Here is a 20,755-nt window from a genome sequence, read left to right on the forward strand (position 1 = left end):
GCAGTGCCGCTCGTACCGGCCCGGCCCCGGGCCGCCCCCGCCGGCCCCCTCCCGTCTGCCTCGCTGGCCGGCTCCCTGCGCGTCGTCCCGGCTCCTCTGGCTCATCGGACGCCCCGGCCCGGCCATGGCGGACTTCGATGAGATCTACGAGGAGGAGGAGGACGAGGAACGGGCGCTGGAGGAGCAGCTCCTGAAGTACTCCCCCGACCCGGTGGTGGTGCGCGGCTCCGGCCATGTCACCGTGTAAGGGCCGCGCCGGGGCCTGCGCGGCCGGGGCGGGCGGTGGAGGAGGCCCGGGCGGCGGGACGGGGGCGGCCGGGAGCGCCGAGCCCGTGGGTACAACTTGGGGCAAGTCGGGGAGTAGGCGTGGGGAGCACCGGGCCGGGACTGCTGCCCTTCCCCTGCGTCCGTGAAGCTGCGAGAGGGCTCTCCTCGGCCCCACCGGGCAGCTGGGAGCCGCCTGGAAACCCGCAGGCGGGTGCAAACCTCTAACCAGGCGCTGAGGAAACAAGACTGGGCTGTGAGTGGCAGAGGAATGTGAAGTATTTGTCCAAAATGATGAGCTGTCAGGAAGTAAGGTGCCTGTGTTCCTGTGTATAACAGGTATGTGCCAGCACATGACCGGCTGGACTATTGAACAAGGTTGTTTATGTACCTATTACCCACTCCCATTTAACTTGTGGCTGCTAATATAGCTCTGAGGACTTTAACAAAGAAAAGGCATCAGTCAGATAGCTATGTGTAAAATTATGTTGTGATTGCTGTGTGTTTCACTGTGTTTGACATGGAAGCAACTTTGTTTCGTGCATGTTTGGTATCTGAGTCTAGAAGCAAGTGTCCACGAACTTGTGTAATGCTTCTCAATAATGTAAGAGATGAGGGTATCATTCCTTCCATCAATTCTGTCAGGCTCACTCTGTTGAAGTGTAGTAGTTGTCAGTTACAATGTACAGTGTCAGAAGCTGAAATACAAACCTGGAGACAAGACACAGTAGTAAAAACTTTTGGTTTTTTGTATTCAGTCTTCAGCAGAACTAGGTTTGTAGTACAGACATAAAAGCTGAAGATACTGTCGTCCGTTGCTCTCAGACTCATAAACTCTAATGATTTTCAGATGCTGACCTGACAAGTGTTTTTGGCACTTGGGTACACTGCTGCTTTATTATCTGGTTGACACAAATACTGGGCAGTGCAGTTAGCTGTCTAGCTAAAAACAGGAAGTAAGGCATGGATAGGCTGAGAGTGATTTGGAAAGTTAGAAGGACACAGATGGGGCCAGAAGCCAAGGAGGCCCTGTGAAAGAATAGAAGCATGTAGTCAGTGTGTTCAACTTATGATTGTTTATTGTGAGCAGAAGCTGTACCAGTGATTCACTGAAAATAAGCCAGTAGCCTTAGTCTATTTCTGAAAAACAGAACAAACCCACGATTAGATAGTTTTCATATTAGTGAATGAAAAGTACCAATAGCTGAAACAGAGGCAAATACTGGTTTCTTCTCCAATACTTGAGGGTAAGTTGTGCAAGACTAGATGAAGGCCCGTTAGTGGAATGTTGGGGAAGCTTGTGAAGCACTGGCTGTGACTAGTAAGCACCTTGTGGTTGAAGGATGGTTACCTTGTTAATTGTTCATTAATAGTTATTAGCTCATTATTACTTTAAGATCTTCCTTAAAGTACTTGTTCTTTAGGTTTTGAATGAGCAATGAAATACCTATGTGTGTCTCCAAAATTAGGCAATTGATCTTCGTCTACTTTCTTTACTGTGCCAGGTATTAACAGTTAACTACATATCATCAGCCACTTTTACCTTTGTACAACCTGTAACTTTTTTTGTCATTGATCCCCAGAAGCTTATTATTAAAAGTTAGATCCCTTTTGGAACATTCATATGGTGGATATAAGGACACAAGTCCTGTGTACGTGATGAATTAGTCCTGCCAGTATAAAAGCATGTGTGCATTTTAAAGGTCTGACAAAAATGGTCAGCAGTTAAGCAAATACTGGATTGATCTGTCCCTGGCTCAGCAATGTGAAGAGTTGCTGACTGCTTCTGCTGTGTGTATATCTAAACAGAAGCTCTTTTTTCATAGTTTGTTTTCATATCCTTTCTGATCTTACATAGGAGTCATAATGTTGAGTTTGAAATATGTCAATTCCATGACTACATATTAACATCAGAAAGACATTTACCATTACTTGATTTCATCCAACAGAGAATGAAGTGTGTGAGTCTTTTCTAGGCTATATAATTAAAATCAATTAAAGGAAAGCAGTTAAATATCCAAATAAACCATATGAAGTCTTTGCCTTTAGAGGATGTGGAGCTTTCGGTTAGCATTAAGTTTTCTCCTTAAACTCACTGTTTGAAGCATGTGCAAGCAATGCTAGTGTATTTTTTTTAACATTGTTTTTTAAATATTAAGTTAAACAGTTTTCACACCAGCGGAGTTTTGATAGCTTGGAAGACAGGAGTAACATCACCTGGTTGCTGAAAACTTGAGGTTCTTTCTTGTAATGGCAAAAAGATTGAAAGCACTGTGAAAATAGAGATGGAACTGAAAGTCCAAGGTGTTTCATACTTGTTTCTAAAATCATATTATGGTAGCAATGGAGGTACATGATGTGTTTGAAATCCTGAAGAGAATATTTATGATAGGTCTGATAGTGTTTTCCAGTGATTGTTTTCCTGTTCCACGATCAGTTGAGACATGTACCATATATATATAGCAGACTGTATTAACTATATGACTAGTACTGGATTTATTCTTGCAGTACTGGAATGATGGAGAGCCATTGGGATGTGATGATGAATTCCTTTCTGTGCTGTTATTACAGCACCTTGTATCTTAATGCAAGATAACTTTTTGTAGGGGGAAAAAGAACTTACAAAATACGTATTTACACAAGTAAGTTTCTTTATTATTAAACTGAAGTCTGCTAATATATTTTTCAACCTTACTTGGTATCAAGGACATAAGAGTGAAAACAGGGCTATGTGAGAATCATGGAGCATGTTAAAATTTGTAAAATATTTATTTATTTTTTAAGGGTTGGGAACATGCAGACATAAAGAGTAGAGTTAAGGGTAGTGAAAAAATGGTTTAGTGTCCCAATAAGAGAGGAAAAAGAGGAAGATGATAGCATGTGTCAATTTTTTTTGTGTTAGAATGATCTGAGCTGTGTGCTGGAAAAGATTGCAAATTGTCTGTGTCCTATCCTGTAAAATTCTGTACTTTGAAGTTTCTACCTCTCACCATTTCTTTCTCTACTCTACACAAGGGCAGGAATTTATTTGTACCTTTCAAGTGGAGTCAGGTTCCAGAAATGCTTGTTCAGGTCCAGGAAGGGTAAAGAAAGTATTCATGCATGAGGTGAGCATGGATCTGTTGAAGACATGATGTGCAGTGGGAAAGGCAGAGAAGGGTGTGTGTCACTGGAGAAGCAGTATTGTACTAAAGAAATCTAGTGCTATAGTAGGTAGTAGGACAGCTGTCTGAGGAAATGCATCTCCAAAATACTGATTTCTAATGTTGCTATTTTTTTTTTTTTTGTCAGAGCAGTTATGTATTTACATTGAACATGTAGTAGTGTTCTGTGGAGTTTCTAATACTTCAATTTCCAAATTTCAGCTTGCAGTCAAGAGTAACAAGTCTGAGATCACATAACTACTTAAAATGTATGGTATGCTTTTAATGTATGGAGTCACTCTTTTTTGCTACTTGCATATGGTGGCAACACTCCAATGTGTCAAGCTCAAAATTATGCTGGTAGCTGTTTGAGTTAGCTTCAGCTTTGCTACCCCACCATGTATTAAACATTACCACAAACCTTGAGTACAGGCTCTCAGTCTCTTTGCTTATTACTACAAGCAAGTGTTGGAAGTTAACCAAGCATTGGTTGGAAGTTTCTGAGCCTTACTCTGCCTCAGTGTTTGTAATTTCAGATAGCTGTAGAGCTTTTCCAGTGGGGGTTGCTTTTGTCAGGTGTGACTTTTGTGAGCTTTATGAATATTTGTGTTTGCGGGAGCTGTCAGCATTTGAATACTTAACAAATACTGATTTAATAAACTAATTATATAGTTAAGTGGTGTTACCTTTTAGTTTTGAGACTCGTGATGGCAGCTGTGTATCTCGAGCTTGGAGTCATTCTCCAGGCTTGTCTGCTTCTAAAATAAATGTGAATACAAGGGTTTTTTTCAGACTTCAGTTTCAACTTCAACCTACTGGCAATTTTAAGTAGGGCATGACACTTAACTGATAGTTTTCATAACTTTTGCCTCAGCGCTTAGTTTCACTCAGTAGTTTGAAGAAAGGGTGGATGGTCCTCCTGTCATGGAGTATTCAGCAGGATTTTCAATAGCAGCAATGTTTCCAGTAAGTTAAGTTTCCTTTTTTCTGTGTCGAAGTAGTAAACTTGCCATATGCGTTTCTGTGTAACAGTTCTCATTTGTTATTTCACCAGTTTTGAGAGACTTACAGACCTGCATAGCTACTATTTTAGTTACAGATGCTGAAATATGGTAGATAAATGCTGTGTAAATAAGGTCTCCTGTGAGATCTGATTGCAGCCTATCAATGTACAAAGGAGGCTTATAAGAAAGGTGGAGAAATACTTTTTGCGTGGGCCTATAGTGACAGGACTATGGGGAATAGTTTTAAACAGAAGGACCATAGGTTTAATTTGGATATAAGGGTGAAGGTGGTGAGACACTGGAATAGGTTTCCCAGAGAAGGTGTGGATGCACCATCATTGGAAGTGTTCAGTGGAACACTTGGTTCATTGGAAGTGTTGACTGGATGCAGCTTTGAGCAATCTGATCTAGTGACAGGGAGATCAGACTAGATAATTTTTGGTTCCTTCCAATGCAAATCATTTTATGTTTCTATGATTCTACTGCCTGTAACCAATGTTAGGAAAATTACCTGCTTACTTTACGTAAGAGCCTATGAAAAAGTCACCTACAGCTTCAAACTATGTATCCCAGTGTGCTGCTGCAAACTTTGGCAACAGGCATTGCTGCATATGGATTGCATGTAAGTTTGGCTGTTCCTGGTGTGCTTTCTTCTTGTACTCTCTGGCATCTGCAGCTATGTGAGTGATGTATACTTCAGCATTGTCTTTGCTTTAGTGCATTTGTCAGGGAACTTGTGTAATCTTGCTTCAAATCTGTTGGCACTGTTTGCATCAGTAATGTCAGATGAAAGCAAACCCAGAAGTTAGCTACTTGCACCTTATTTTTAGCTGCACTTTCTTTTAACTGTTTAAAATCAATTTCTGACTAATTTCAGTCAGAGCTCTCTGTTGTGGGATTTGGTGATGAACACTCCCCTTACCCATTGCCTTCCTGAAACTGCACTTTAATCATATGTCCCCCTATGGGCAAGATGGTTTTCAGTCTGTGTACAATGGTGTATTTTTGTTTGTTAGTATAATTTTAATACTAATAATTAAGTTTAATAGCAAGTAGTGTTTTCCTAAAATTAATGGTGTTACTGATACAGACCCTGAGAGTATTATGAGGTGCTAGTAATTTGTGGCATGGATTAGGATTATTTATAATTTTGGTGCAATCTAAATTTTGTTTTTGCAGGTTTGGACTAAGCAACAAATTTGAAGCAGAATTTCCTTCATCTTTAACTGGAAAGGTGAGTATCTTTGAATAGAAGTTTGGAACTGGAGTTTGAGTTTTATTACAAAAACAAGTGTTCCAGCTACAGAGTACTGTAAAAGCAATAAATGACACTGCTGTAGTCCTAGTTTTCTTCTTTTTTCATTTCCCTTGTAGGTTGCACCTGAAGAATTCAAAGCCAGCATCAGTAGGGTTAACAGTTGTCTTAAGAAGAATCTTCCAGTTAACGTGCGATGGCTACTATGTGGATGCCTTTGCTGCTGCTGCACTTTAGGTTGTAGTATGTGGCCAGTTATCTGCCTCAGTAAAAGAGTAAGTTGAATTAATAATACAATTTTTGACAGAATTGTATTTGTTTTGTTCTCATTTTGGTGTTCTTTCTTTTTCTTTCCTCCTTCACCATTAAAAATTGTGCTAGCACTTACTTAAATCACTTTTTTTTGTACATTTTGCTATCATTTTTCTGATGTACTGGTTAAAGTTACAGGAGACACCAGTCAGGACTTTGAGCTTATAAGTCAATGAGAAGTCATAAAGCTGATGCCTCCTAGAGCCATCTGTTGTAAAGCAATTATTGTTGAACCAACTTTCAACATGCTCTTTAACAGTTACATCTTCTCTGTGATACACTCTTCGAGATTATCAGAATTTGGCAGTGAATGAGTGGCAGTTTATTTTTGAGGAGCTTCTGATTACACTGTGGTCCCAAGGAGCCATGTGCTTTTTGTTAGAAAGGCAGTTTGTAAAAAGAATAATAGATTTTTCTATTCTGAAGTTTTTTATCTTTAAGCTGTTGCAAACTAATAAGTATCCTGTAGCATGATTGTATAGCCATAGCTCAAAAATTTGCTAGAAGAAATTAGAATCTGGTAATTGCTTCAACAGATAAGCAGGTTATTTAAGTAGCTTGCAGAGATTTACCATTCAAGGTTTGTCGCTGTAGGTGACAAACACAAGGGAAGCTTACATTGCTACTGTCCATGTTTAACTTTTAAATGACAATGCTTCTGGTATTATGAAGTTTGAACCTTTTTCACATGTGTTCAAGCAGGAAACAATAAAAGGATGTAATTTGGCAGGGGCTGATGTCACAAGCTCTCATCTTCTTGGCAGGGTCCTCTAATCAACTTTTTGTACATTGTTAAACAGTGTCAGAAAAAATACAAGGGCTTCTAGCATCTGGGTCAGAAAACAGTTTGAAGGTGATGAGTGAGGTTCTCTGTGGGAACCTGGTGAAGCAACAGTTAAGAGAACCTGTGTGGAATAAGGTAAAAAGGTAAGCTCCTTCCAAAAGGGTAGATCTGGGGAAAAAAACCCCAACCATGGATACTTTGTTCAGAGGAGGCAGTAAAGAGGGTGGTGGTGTCATTGTAGCTGTAATATAGGATGCATAAGGAGAGAAAAGTCCTGGAAAGAGTATGAACAGCAGGAGCATGGACACAGATTTGTGACTGAACTTGTCTAAGTCATCCTAGAGTGTGGCCCAGACTATCAGTAAATGTTGCATTTTTCCTGCTGAAGTTGGTACCAGAAGACATTTAATAGACCTTTGCATCTTTTTCTGCGCTTGGATGTCCAGCATTAGTGCAACTTAGGGCTCAGATACCTAAACAAAGTAGATGGCACAATGGCATTTGATACTGGTGACAGTTTGTTTATTCTTCCAGTGTAAAAGTAATTTAGATCAATCTGGAGATTTCAGATCAGCAACACTTGTCCTTGTCAGCAGCTTGCCAAATGAACATGTTTCTTGCAGGGTTGTTTCTCAGACAGAAAACTCAGAACTTGGTGTCAGTTTGGCATCTGGAGAGTATGGCTAGAGAATTAATTAATTAGTGTTCTTAAAGACAAAGTGAGAGGGAAGAGATTGCTTTTCCAGACTCCTAACTCTTAATCCTGGAAATGGCTGTGAAAGAATATTTTTCTTTGGTAGAGAAATTAAGGAGGAAAGCTGTGGAGTATTTTTCAAGGACATGTTTTGAAATTCTAGCATAGGAAACAAGCAGAAGAACTTCTAATGATTCTAGTCAGAGATACTACTTTTAATTACAGAAAAATGGTGAAAAATCACTGCCACTTGGGTTGCTTGTATAGATATGGGTGGATCTAACTTTGTCTTGGTAGACCCAGAGCAGGAAAATATAAAGTGATACAAGTCCCTGGAATTACAGGGTTTGAACCCTGTAAGATTTCAGTACTGACTTGTATCCACAAGCTTCTGCATAAAAGAAAAATCTTAGAACTTTCCATCAGTTTATGTCAAAGTGCCGTGATAAGTGCAGGAAGCTAACAATACATACTATCCTAGAAGTGTGGAAAGTAAGAGACAGTGCATTGTGAATTACCTGGAGCTGCTCAGCAAAAAAAGCAGTTGGAAATAATACCTGGTTCATTTAGGTTCCAGTCTGTTATTTGCTCAGTGGATTCCAGTAGAACTGTAACAAGAAACAACTTCATATTCTTCCACTAACAACAACAACAACAAAATTAAAGAAAAAAAGAAATTGATGGACTACCTTGGTTTGCTGCTAATGCTGCAGTTTTGCTGATGCACAAGACTAATGTATTTGGTATGAACTATTCACATTTGAACTCTTAAACTGTTTGTGTCTGATTTTACCTGTGTCTTGAAAGAGGGTTGTGTTGATCAAATTATCTTCCATGCTTTGACTTCCTTAGCTATCCTTTCCCTGCCTGGACTCAGCCATAAATATAGTCACAACAGCCAGGATTCTTGAGGAAATGGGGGTCCATGGTGATGCGTGCTTGTTTCTTCCCTTTATTATATATACAATGAATTATTTCCCACTTGTACTCATACTGTAAAGCAAGCATAACAAATAATCAACAAATAAAAGGTTGCTTCCTTTACATTACTTGCACTTGTCTGAGAAGTGTTACCCAGAGTTTGATTTCTGAAAGCATAATGGGACTGTTCCCATCCTGTAGTTTGTTAGATCATGTTTTAATTGCACAACAAAAATATACAAGTCTTCATATTTGCCCTTTTCTACTGAAATAGAAGACTAATAAATTTGCTTTGTTGAATTACAGATATAGTGAGCAAACAAGTGGGAGGGTTTCTCAAGGATTTTATTAAATGAAACAACAGTTTCAACTATATAATTGCTTACTTTTAATATAGAAGAGGAATTTTTCTCTGAATGACCAGTTAAAAAGTCTGTTTTAATGAGTCTGAATAAATCTACCCTGGTCTTGAGTTGCTGGTATTGTTTGCAGCTCTTTTTCAGAGAAAGTTTTTCTTTTTCTTTTATGGTTCATGTAGACAAATGTCAGTAGCAGCTTCAGAGTTAAAATAATTTTCTTAGTGGTTCTCTGAATTCTGTATTTTTATCACCTTTCATTGACTTTTTAAATTCTGACATGGGAAAGTTATCACAAATAAAGTACAATTTCTGAAATAACAGTTATTGAAAGTTTATGTATAATGGGAGCACATACTTTTTAGTGCAGTGAAAAATAAGGTAATGGTTTGTCTCCTTAAATCAGCAGGTGCTTCAAACTAGGAATTTATTAAGCCACAGATGTTTGTGAATTTAATTGTTAATTATATAATTTTAATGCATTTCCATGCAGTGAAAGCTTTCCCTTCACTGAATTTTTCTTTTCAGTGCTGGCTTTGGAGTCTTTGTATAGTGTTGTTTCCTTTTTTTGTTTGCAGAGAGATATTTAGAAAAAGCCTGCTACTCTTCAGCAGAAAAATATTTTATTTGATTCATTATCTTATTGCTTCTCTCCTTTTATGTGGTTTTGATTTGATTTTAATGAATAAAAGCTGCAAGAAAGTTGCAGGAAGTACAGTCCCTCATTTGCAGATCGAGATCATAAATGATCTTAAGCTGTTTTACTCACAGAATGCACCATCTTTTCTGGGACAAATTCCAGGTTGTACAAGTGAACATTAAGTCTTTAAGTTGTTGTTCTTTAAATAAGAATGGCATAGTGAATTATAATTCAAAAAGCACTGCAGGCTGAGGTGCCCATTTGAAGCCACTTTTTCAAATGAATTGACACTCATTTTCAGTATTAACTAAATGTCGTAGTTCCTGATGGGTAAATAGGATGTATGATTTCAACAGAAACAGTAACAATGAAAGCTGTGGTAGAATTGCAGTACTGCTAGATTTCTTAAAAGCTGGTATTGTACAAGTAAATTGCATGTTTCAAATGATGCATGGGCAATCTTTAAAATGAATAGAATTAGGTATTTAACAGTGTGATCTGTACTAATACTTTCAAGAGCGATTTGTTTGTTTGTGAATTCACACAAAGCTGATGAATGCTGCTTAAGCCTCATCATTAGTTGTCACTTTCATAGCAGTTCACATCATCAGAGTGCTGTATAAACATAGCTAATTACAACTTCCAAAGTATAAATTAAATATATGGTGGAGGAGCTGGAATGAATCTTCTTAAATTCTGTAGTCTTGTTTTTCAGTGGATGGTACTGATATTAAAATACATTAGATCAGTTTATTGAATTTATGAACACATTACATTTATTTTCAAAACTGAAGAAGATGTATGTTTTTCTCCCATCTGGCCCATCTCCCAGGGACTTTGCACTGGAGATACTCTTAGTAGCATAATGATTTTCTGAGGAGTTCCACAAGGCAATTATTTAAGACAAAAGATGTCTTATTTTTGAAGTGTCTGTTATGACAGTTTACATTGTAGTTCAGTTGGAAGAATCTTTGAAATTATAATTGTTGTATGGAATTGTAATTGAAATGTATTTATTATGGTTATCCTAACCAGAGCACATATCATCTCTGTGTTGGCTCTAGTCAACTTAGTATAACTTTTTTTAAAGTAGGACTTGTATACTTCAAATATGCATTCTTGACCATGGTTTTCAAATGGTTTTTTTGGTTTTTTTTGGTTTTTTTTTAAAGTATTAACTGTGAAATGAAACTTTAAAAAAATCAGAAGATTCAGGCCCGGTATATTTTGCTTTAGATATTGTTCACTGTAATTTTGGTCAGAAGAGTCACTAAGTTGTCCATATACTCAAGTAGCTAAGCTTGTAGAACAAATAAATGTGAAATCATAATGTATATACCTATGTGGCTATTTTTTTTCTATATCTGAAATCAGATTTTATTTCCTTCACAAAAACTTAAGAAAGCTTATCAGGTTTTCATGTGCTTTCCTGAAGGATACAGTAATGAGTTGGTGCACAATGTGGTGTGGGAACAGCTAGTTTTACCACCTCTTTTAATTTGCAGACTTGCTTGGTGGAGGACAGGGCAATAGGATTGTCATGGAGAATACTTTCAGATAAAAGTAGATCACAGAATACAAGTTTGTTTCTTTACAGATCAAATGCAAACCTTTAGTACTTCAAAAATACGTATTCTGAAGTTAAATTTGTGCTTTTGTTTTTTTCTTGATTTTATATAAATCCTAAATGAACTGTATCTCTGGGATGTATAGTGAATATCTTAAATGCTATTTAAAATTTAATTGCATTTATAATTAGAATTATGTCTCTGAACATTTCAATTTTAATCAAAACAATCTGGGTAAAATTAACATTTACATGTTATAGCCTCCTTTACGTTGTGATGGCTAAGGTATATAAAGGGATCATGCAGTGGTTTGGATTTAGTGTTGCTTTTTATATTGCTTTTCCTGTCCAGGTTGACATGTTCCTGAAACTACAAGTGTGAGTTGGGTGGAATTTGCATAGAGCTATTTTGATAGAGCATACTAAAAATGGTCTAGTTAGTTGTCAGATTTGGAAATCAGTTGAGAAAGGAACATTTTTAGGATTCCATCTTTAGCAACTTAAAGATAATCCCAAGTAAGGAACATATGTAAACACTTTTGAGAAAATAATTAGAAGACAAAGTTACCTAAAATTTATGATTAAACTTAAAATAAATTAAACTAAATAGAAAGCACTTGACAGAACAATAGCTTGTTAGACTGTTACTGTGAAACAGAAAACCAGAGTGAAGTTCTGGCAAGTGTGAAGTAGTGACACACTTCTGTGCCTCTTCTCTTGATTTTTCTCAAAGTACCTTAGGTCTGGAAAGTACTCACTTTTCTACTTTAGTAAAACAAATCACAGTAAAATATTCTGCTAAGGTGTAGCATTCTCAGTAACTCAATCACAATATATAAGACAGTTATTTAATTAAGAAAACATGAACCATTACTTCTGCCAAAACAGTTGGGAGGTTGATGGGGGGCAGTTCTACAAAAGAGAAGAGTGATGGAGTTAATAAATCTTGTATGATACCAAACACATGTAAAGTGTGAAGTGACCAGGTACTTCTAATTTTGTAGCTCATAAAAATATTTTTTGCTGAATTGTGGCATAAATTACTGAATCTAGAGCAGCCATGATAATGGGAAATACTAAATTGCCAGATTTACTTTTTTTCTAAATTGGTAAAGGAGCTACAGGATCAACCAGTATTTTTCTGATTCAGCCCTCAGATGTACAAGGGACTGTAGAGGCTGTCCCTTTGAGAGGGATCATTCTCTTCAGCATGCAGACTAGAAAAGTGATGCATTTTAGTCTTGTACGGAGCTGTGTCAAGTCCTGCTGCCTTTCAGTCTTTCTGGCCATGTAGCTTCTCTCCCATTCTTGGCTACTGCCCTTAGACACTCCTAAACAGCAGGAGTCAGAGGATTCCTGTGTACTAATAAACTAAACCTGGGAGTGTTCCTAGGAATTGGTGCTTTATAATTTGTACTTTTAGAAAGGTCCCTGCCAGACTTTGGTTCTGTATTGTATAACAATTCATAGGCATTATCAGAATGCTTAAGGCCCTATGAGTGGTTTGGAGGTTATGAAAACTTACTGATAGAGATGTAAGCTGTTCCCTGCCAGCTGGCTTGAAATGAATGGAAATGTTTCTGGGCACAGTTTCATTTCTTAATAGAGATGTAACCAGAGATCCTTTAGCTTCTCAACCTACACTGGCCTTGAACTATTTTCCATAGCATACTCCTGGATATTTTGGAAATAAATGACAGGGACCAAAATTAGCATCTCTCTAACCTTAAAAGAAGAGATGGAGGTGGAATTCTCATTCATGTTCAGTGTAAAATTTCCCACAGAGAATGACACCAGATGAGTTCTTTGCTGGAGATTTGATCCTATTTTCATCCCTGTTATGGTCAATTCCATTTTACATGTTCATTTTCTGTGGCCTTTTCTGTGAGAATGTCCTTCAGCAGGAGGTGGATGCTTTAGGTTGTCATGGCTAGATTTGAATAATTTGCTTGGAGGGATCAGAGCTTCATGGGTTTTGTTTCCATATGATGACAGAATTTAATCCTAGAATGAATGAGTTTCAAATCTTTATTTAAAAGTTCAAGTAACAATATTAAGTGTAGTTGTGATGCTTTGTGGATCAGTTCAACACCTGGCTGTCTGTGAAATATGTTTTTCAACACATTTCAAGGCCTTCTTAAAGGAAGTGTGCTATTTTTGCCGAAGTCAAAACTATTTCTGCTACAAGGCTTCTCCATAGTATGTAATTTTCACAAATGGTTGCCTCTAGTCAGTGTTACCTCTTTATAGAAAGTGGCTAGCAACACTTAGTTGGTGACTTAGCTCTTGTAGGACAGCTAAAATAACCAGTGGCTAAAATATCAGTTAGCATCTTGAATATTTTGGATTTTTTATATTTAAGAGGAAACTTACAGAAGACTTTAATCAGCTTCTAGGAACTTCCTATGATAGCTTCTCTGTGCTAAGTGTTTCTACTGCAGACCAAAATGCCTTTGGAAAATACTCATTCAGTATCTGTCAATCAGTACATTGGTGATAATACAACATTCTCTCCATTTTACTGCTGGATAATATACATGGGGTGTATGGTTCTGTACACCTTCTCTATCCTGCACATGTTTACTGGCTTTACTGCTTTCTTAAACACACCAGGAATTTGACAAACAAAGCAACCAGAGTAACTGAGGAATCATTTTGAGTTTAGATATTAAAAAGTGTTACATTCAGTAGTGTCAAATAACACTGAGCTTCTTTTTATATCAGCAAATAGTTTGGTGGAAGAGACCTTTCCAGAAAGTAATTGGTGTGATTTGATTCACTGAGCTTTAAATTCATCTCTTTGTGATGTACCAACCCAGGGTTGAGACCTGTACAAATGAGGTTAGTTTATGGATTGTGTGAGACAATACCCTCAGGGCTGTCTTCCAGAATGTGAAGTTTCATGAATTGAACCTGATGTCGCCAGTTCTCCTGCTCTGGAATTCTGTTGATTGTATTTCTCTCTGAGTGATCTGGAGCTTTGGTCTGTGCTTTAGGCTGGACTCACTTTCTGCACAAAGTAATCAATATAGTAAGGCAAGATGCAGCAATAGCAGTCTTATTGGACAAGGCAGTTATTTCAAGGTAATCTAAAAAGCACCAGACTTCTGCATTTATTTCCAGATACTCTTCATTCTGTTTAGTATAGATTTCACTTGCTTTCTTGCATGGATGCTGAAGTGGCTTTTGGGATGAGCACCCTTACAATGGTCTAATATAAGAAATTCCTAGCTACTAATAGGAGAAATTATGGAAGATCTCCATGTTCACCTGTGTAGCAGAACAGACACCTTTTCAGACTACTGTGCACTAAAGCACATAGTCTAGGATGTCAGGATCTGAAATCAACTCAAGTTTCACCTTTGTGAAACTTTCACTTCACAAATGGAGAATTCCTTAGAAAGATAGGAATCTTGCCAATTTGCAGTTTATACTGGTTCACTTGAGGTATGGTGTTCAAGATGAGGACATTCTCAGGAAGGATGTACATAATTCGGTTGTGTGCGTTTTGAGTACAGCTTTAGCATTTTTGTGGTACTGGTATAGGCCTCAAAATTGGCTTGAGGGATGTTCTGGTGTGTTGAAAGTGAGCATATGTGACTCAGTTATCTTCTAACTTTCTATTTCATCATTTGTGCTGATAGCTAAATTACTTGGATATAAATTTTGTAGTCAGAATGAATAAAAATTCCTGCTTCTGTCATTTTTCTCTTTGAGCGGAGATACTATAATTCCAACTTCTGGCAGGATCTTTGGACTTTTCTGTGGTGTATAATAAAATTCTGGCCATTTGAAAAGCTGACAAAAATCTGCCTAGTGTTGTCTCTTTGTATTTTGGAATTTAAGTATAAAGTGTATTTGTTCAGGGTGATATTCAAAACCAATAATATTTGATTGTGGTAAAGTTTTGTATGAAGGAATTTGAAAATATCATGCTGTTTATTTGACTGATAGTTCACTACATATACATATGTTTTCAGATGAGAATTCAAAGATCAAATGCACGTATTTGATTCTTTGGTTTTCCCCAACCAACTATGAATACAGTTGTTAGTGGAGGATCATGTTGTTGCTAACCATGTTGTTTCCCCACATAATAAAGACAAAGGGAGGTTCTCAAATTAGCACCATTTTGGGAGTCATTTAAGATCCTTTTCTTTAATATTGTACCAGTCCTTCACTGATTTACAGCAGGACTGGAGGGGGCCTTGGCCTATTTGCTAGTGTGTTTTAGGGCACTGTGCGTGTTCCTGGTCATGCACTGCCAGAGGGGCCCTGTTGCTGCACAGCCTTCCTGTCCAGATCATAATTCCATCTGGAGATAACTGCATAGACACTGGAAAGATGTAACAGAAATGTCTTACAGTTGGTAATATATTCAGTACTAGCCTTGTTTCTGCATGAAAAAATCACATTTAGGTCTAGATTTTATTTTTTTTTTCATGTTTGAAGGAAAAACTTTATTTTACTGAATCAGGAGGAATCAGCATTAGTGAAAGTGTATTCCACACTGGGGTTTTCTGGGAGTCTGATTTTTCAAAAGACACTGTTAGATATAAATATCTTTAAACAGTCAGTAATTTTACAGAAATATGTAATTAAACATTGCATCTAGACAGCTGAAGAGGTCTATTTCACAAAATTCTGTGGATAACATTAAAGACTATGTGGTTTTTTTCATTAAATATGTCACAAAGCATACTTTCTTATCATTGGTATGCTGAGAAGTGTACTTGAATTTCCTGGTTTTTATTTTGCTCAAATATTGGACTGGGTTTTTTAAGAAAAAAAAAAATTAAAAGCTGGATAGTATTAAATCTTCCTAATAAGCAAGTCTCTCTTCCACTTAATTTGTGCTTTTGTTGTGGCTAACAAATAATTTGCTGTATGGGTTTTTCTGTACACCATTGATAGAATATACAAGCTTGTCATCCTAGTGTGCTGGAAATGCTACACTCAAATCAAGTGTTCCTTTCTGGTTTTGTATATCCTCACCTGCTCCTCACTGTAAATCATTGAGATGTCAAGAGCAGTGATTAATTAAGCTGCACGTGCAAGTGCTTTTTTTCACCTGTCAAGTAGGAAGAAAACTTACTATAGTGAATTGAGTGATGCTGTTTAATTAATTTCTTTTTTATTCCAAGCTCTGAGATTTGCAGAAATATTTTACAGTCTAATTTTCATTAACATTTCTATATTAATAATATGGTGTGTTTGGGGGCTATGACTATCCCAGATTATACTATAGGAAGGGTGGGTAGTGTTTAAGGCTGTGGGAAGATAAAGAATCATGGTCTTGAATCTGCATGTATTTTTATCTCATGCTAGTCAAATGACTTTAAACTGTCCTCTTGTTTGAATAAACCAATTAATAGTGCCTATCAAATTCTTATTTATATTTATGTATTGTAATATGGATGTAATTTTATTGGAATTTGAAAAGCTTGGATGTTTTTCACAGTCTCGGGGCAAACAATGAAATTAAATTGTATAGTGATCTTAATCTATTATTAAAAGGTCCTGGAAAGGAAGATTACAAGGTAGATTCAGGTTTTGAATCAGTTTTGCCATTGGTTTAGCAGCGGGTGGGCAGGCAGATGCCTGCTCAGAGTAGAACCTATTGCCATTTTTCACCATTGATAGAGTAGCCTTTCAGAGTCAATGAGCTCTGTCAATGTGAGCTTGTCAAGGCTACAACTTCATAGACCTGAGAGGCGGTTTGAGAGGTCAGCCCTTTTCAGGTTTGCTGTGATGCAAATGAACTTTAATGCTTAAACAACTATTGGAATTTTTATGTCTGCTCCTTGTTCTTTTTTCTTCACAAAGTCATTGACGAGACATTCAGTGCTTTTTAAATTGGAAGTTGCATTGTGCTAAAGACCTAGTACAGATTTACGGAGGGCTGAAAGCAGTTAGATCATGTTCTTTTCATGGTGCGATTAGAATCAAATCGATTTCCCTACAGCCTTCAGCATTCAGATGGCAATTTTAACAAAGCTTGGGGGCTAGACAAGGGACAAAACGACTGAACTGAATGTTAATTACACTCTGCAGCCTTATTTTCTTTTGATTTGGAGCTGACTGGCAACTAAATTAACAAAAGTGTGACCATAACTGCTGCCCTATTTTCATTTAAAAGGAGAGCAGACTCTAAAAGGCTATCTTTACAAAGAAACAAGTGAGGTCTACTGATTATTGTTAAAGGGCACTGTCTTTAAAAACATAATAATAAGAATAACCCCAAAAATACTCAATTTCCAATTGATGTGATGAATTAGTCGCTGGTATGTCCACCTTTTGATAATTCCTTAGCTTGTGATTTTAAAATAAAACATAATAAAAAAATTGCTGTAATGAATACTGATAGATAGCAATGATCTAATTTTTAATCATGTGACCACAGTACATGCTTAGCAGTGTTTCCCCACAACTGCTTAAGTATTAAGCTGGAGGATATTTGAAAGCCAAGATGTTAATATTTGGGGGTAAATGAATAATTTGTTGTCTAATTTTTATTTACTCAGACATTTGTTTCTCATGACAGCATTTAGTTTGGTTTGTTAAGGTTGATTTACAGTATTAGTATTTTGTAGTAATAACAGCAAGATGCTTTCTCATCCTTTCCCCTCACCCCTCTCTGCCTTCTAAGGAAGCTGCAGCTGCACTAAGTTGTATTTGATCCTTGTCATTGCTCTGTCCTTTTGCACCTGCAGCTCTGTTGGTCTCATCTTAACACCTGGCACCATGAATTATCCTCTTTTTATTCACTGTCTGTAGCAAATCCCATTTAGAGCTAAGCAATATATATTCTGGCAGTCAAATGACCATAAATGTCAGTATGTATTTCTCAAATGTAAATATAACTGAATAATTATATTCAAAATGCTGTGAAACTTTGCAGCACAGAATGTCCTTTAATTCTTGCATGCATAATCCTAAAAAGCTGTGCAGAACAGCTTTCAAGATTCTCTGTCTGAAATGTCAAGTGTGGATGACACAGGCAGTAAACCTTTCCCTTAGAATCCTAAACACTGGGTTTGCTGTCCATACAGATCACAAACTTAGTAATGCTTATTTGTTGAATTTACTGTAACTTTCTGCATTTGCTTTGTCACTTTCTAAAATCTGGATATAAATGTAACAAAATTTCCTCATTTATTTAGAGTATTGTGTATTTGCACTTGACCAACAGCAGTGCAAAACAGTTTGCAACATTTGTGAGTTTATATGCTGACCTTAAAAGCAGTACATTTAGATCACTGTTCCTGCTTTTTATTCTTAGATCACTTCGAAATTTCTGTGATTTTAAAGTTAAAACTGCCATAAGAACCAGTGAGCATACATATCAACAACAGTTTTTGTTCCAAAGTGGTTGAATGTACTTACTTGGCTATCATAAAAAGCTGTTTCTGCTCTAGATACTGTTTAATACCAGACAAGTTTTGAAAGTACTACAGACCACCTTGTACTCAGTCACTGTCCTGTACCTCTCTCCTTTTCACACAAAAGCAGCTGCAAAACAAAGTTTTTCTAAAACCAGTCAAGAGTAAAATTCTTTCTCATTTGTCTTCCAGACACGAAGATCGATTGAGAAGTTATTAGAATGGGAAAACAATAGGTTATACCACAAGGTGAGTGCCGCAGGGAGCAGCTTCGTACTGTTGGAGTTTGAATTGCACAGTATGGAAACAGATGCTTTTGTTGAACGAAAAATATGAAAGGTGAACAAATGGGCTAGTCTGTGTGCTGCAGTAAAATACAGCTCATTTTTCTTCTTTTTCTTTCCTCCTTGTCTAGCTGTGCTTGCATTGGAGACTAAGCAAAAGGAAATGTGAAACGAATAACATGATGGAATATGTAAGTTAAAGGGCTGTTTTGTGAGTTTCTCTATTAAATGATCATTTATTTTGCTTCTGATCTTATTCTTTTCATGATTATTAATCAGTAAAGGTGTCAGGAGCTTAATCGCCTGAGTGCAAGGATTTTCTACGGTTCACAGATGCATGGTTTCATGTGCAGGACTGATTTATAAAGTTATGAATGACTTGAAAACAAGGCTTCACTGTGTTCTGAAAAATAATAAATTAATTGCCAAGATAAAATAGCTTGAACATGTGCTGATGGAGTGTGAAATTTTAGATGCTGTATAAAGAATAACCACAACTTTGGTTACGCAGCAAGTCAGATATGGCTATTTTATATAATGCTAATCAAGTCCAAAAGTATGGAAGAAGACCTTTCAACTAAGCTATTGGAGCTTAAGAAACCTTTAGCCTTTTTAGATTTTAACTGCCCCTTACCTCAACTATCTTGAAAATATCTTTATCTTGAATTTGTGTCACTAAAATATTTTTAAGGCAGTCTCTGGAGTTTTAATCTACTTCAGCCTTTGGCTGAGATTCCATGAACTGTTCTTGGAAATATACAGTGAGAAGCGCTTTAAAATGAATGATGTCCTGTGTAGGATTTCAGTTTGTTTAGCTTGCAACTTGTTCTTTGCTGTTCTTATTTCCATTTTCAATATATTTTGGAAATACATGAGATAGGATGAAATTAAGCTGCTAAAATGTAAGAAACATTAGAATTTCCATAATTTCTTTTAATGTTTTAGTAAGGCTGTAGGAAGGTTAGCTTTTAAAAAATAAAGATTAGCTTTAGAGAAGTATCTACTGCATTAGTTCTAATTTATCTGTGATCTTCCATTATGCAGCACTGTGTCTGTTCTTTAAAATAACAAAGTTATAATGCATACAAAAATTCTAAACGTGATTCAGCAGTTCAAAATTATATTAAAATGGTCTTTAACTTTTAGTCTTCTCCTTTTCCCTGTCCTTCCTCTAGATCTTGCCTGAAATACAAGGTCTTCAAAAAGAATGTTTTACAGAATGTCTCTATTCAGTTCACTGAATAAATACTTTTTGTAAAATTTATTCTACTGAATATTTTAGGTTAGATATATGGGTGTGGCTAAAAAATGGAATAAATCAAATTTCAGAGAGTAGACTTAAGCTTTGCCTAAATGAAGCATTTATATTTTGCTGAAAACTTTATTTTTCTACAGGAGATATTGTCAACTCCAAAGTTCTGCAGATTTAATTGGAAAAAATATAATTTGAGTTTGTAAATACTATGGCCCAGCAACATTTACAGATGAAAATTCATTCTATTAAATATAACTTCAAAACAGTTGACCTGTTTACTATAGTAATATATGCATGGGCATATAGTTTTACAGGATAAAGGTCAAAGATTTTATTTTCAATTTGTGAAACGTCTGGTATTATCTTTGGGTATACTTAATGAGAAAATTTTTACAAAACCTCACTGTAACATTCTCACTTTCAGTGAACTGCTTTGTCTTTCAAAGCTGCCTCTAATATGATTATGATTTAATTTAAAATAATAAACACCTATCCTCAACTTTTCACAAAGCAGATGATTTAAATTAGACTCTTGTATCCAAAACTTGGTGTCTCACCAAAATGAGGTTTGAAATCTACTGTAGTAGATGTTAACTTATATAAATAATTAATTAAATTAAGAAAGACAAGATAATCGTATACCTTTGGAGTAAACACACTGCTCCAGCTTTACTTCTTGCTCCCTTTCTGAAAACTTGCCTGAATATCAGAAGCCCTGATATCTCTACAGAATCCAGTGGTTGACTCAGGTCAGTGATCAGTGGATTTTGAGCAGTTTGCATCTCTTCTGAAAATAAGTGACTTCTGAATATCTCGAAAAATAAACTTGTAATTCAATTTCAGTGTTTGTTACTCCAGAAGTACTTACCTTAGAAATAAAATTGGAGATTACTT

The 20,755-nt window shown here is 36.6% G+C and overlaps 1 protein-coding gene across 5 annotated transcripts in view; it reads left to right on the forward strand.

Moving 5' to 3' along the window:
• The first annotated feature begins 16 nt into the window (after nucleotides 1-16).
• The window catches only part of CHIC2 (cysteine rich hydrophobic domain 2), a 28,861-nt gene continuing 8,122 nt past the window's right edge, over nucleotides 17-20,755 (forward strand). The window contains exons 1-7 of one of the 5 annotated variants that reach the window (XM_033513916.1): nucleotides 293-603; nucleotides 4,914-5,033; nucleotides 5,591-5,645; nucleotides 5,786-5,941; nucleotides 18,515-18,571; nucleotides 18,738-18,797; nucleotides 19,782-19,990. In XM_033513916.1, the coding sequence (XP_033369807.1) occupies nucleotides 5,023-5,033; nucleotides 5,591-5,645; nucleotides 5,786-5,941; nucleotides 18,515-18,571; nucleotides 18,738-18,797; nucleotides 19,782-19,847 (405 nt within the window). In that variant the 5' untranslated portion in view covers nucleotides 293-603; nucleotides 4,914-5,022 and the 3' untranslated portion in view covers nucleotides 19,848-19,990. The other 4 variants (XM_033513914.1, XM_033513913.1, XM_033513915.1 and 1 more) reach the window with 4 other exon arrangements.

The sequence above is a fragment of the Parus major genome, chromosome 4 (genome assembly GCF_001522545.3).
Source record: "Parus major isolate Abel chromosome 4, Parus_major1.1, whole genome shotgun sequence".
In the NCBI taxonomy this organism is placed as follows: Eukaryota; Metazoa; Chordata; class Aves; order Passeriformes; family Paridae; genus Parus; species Parus major.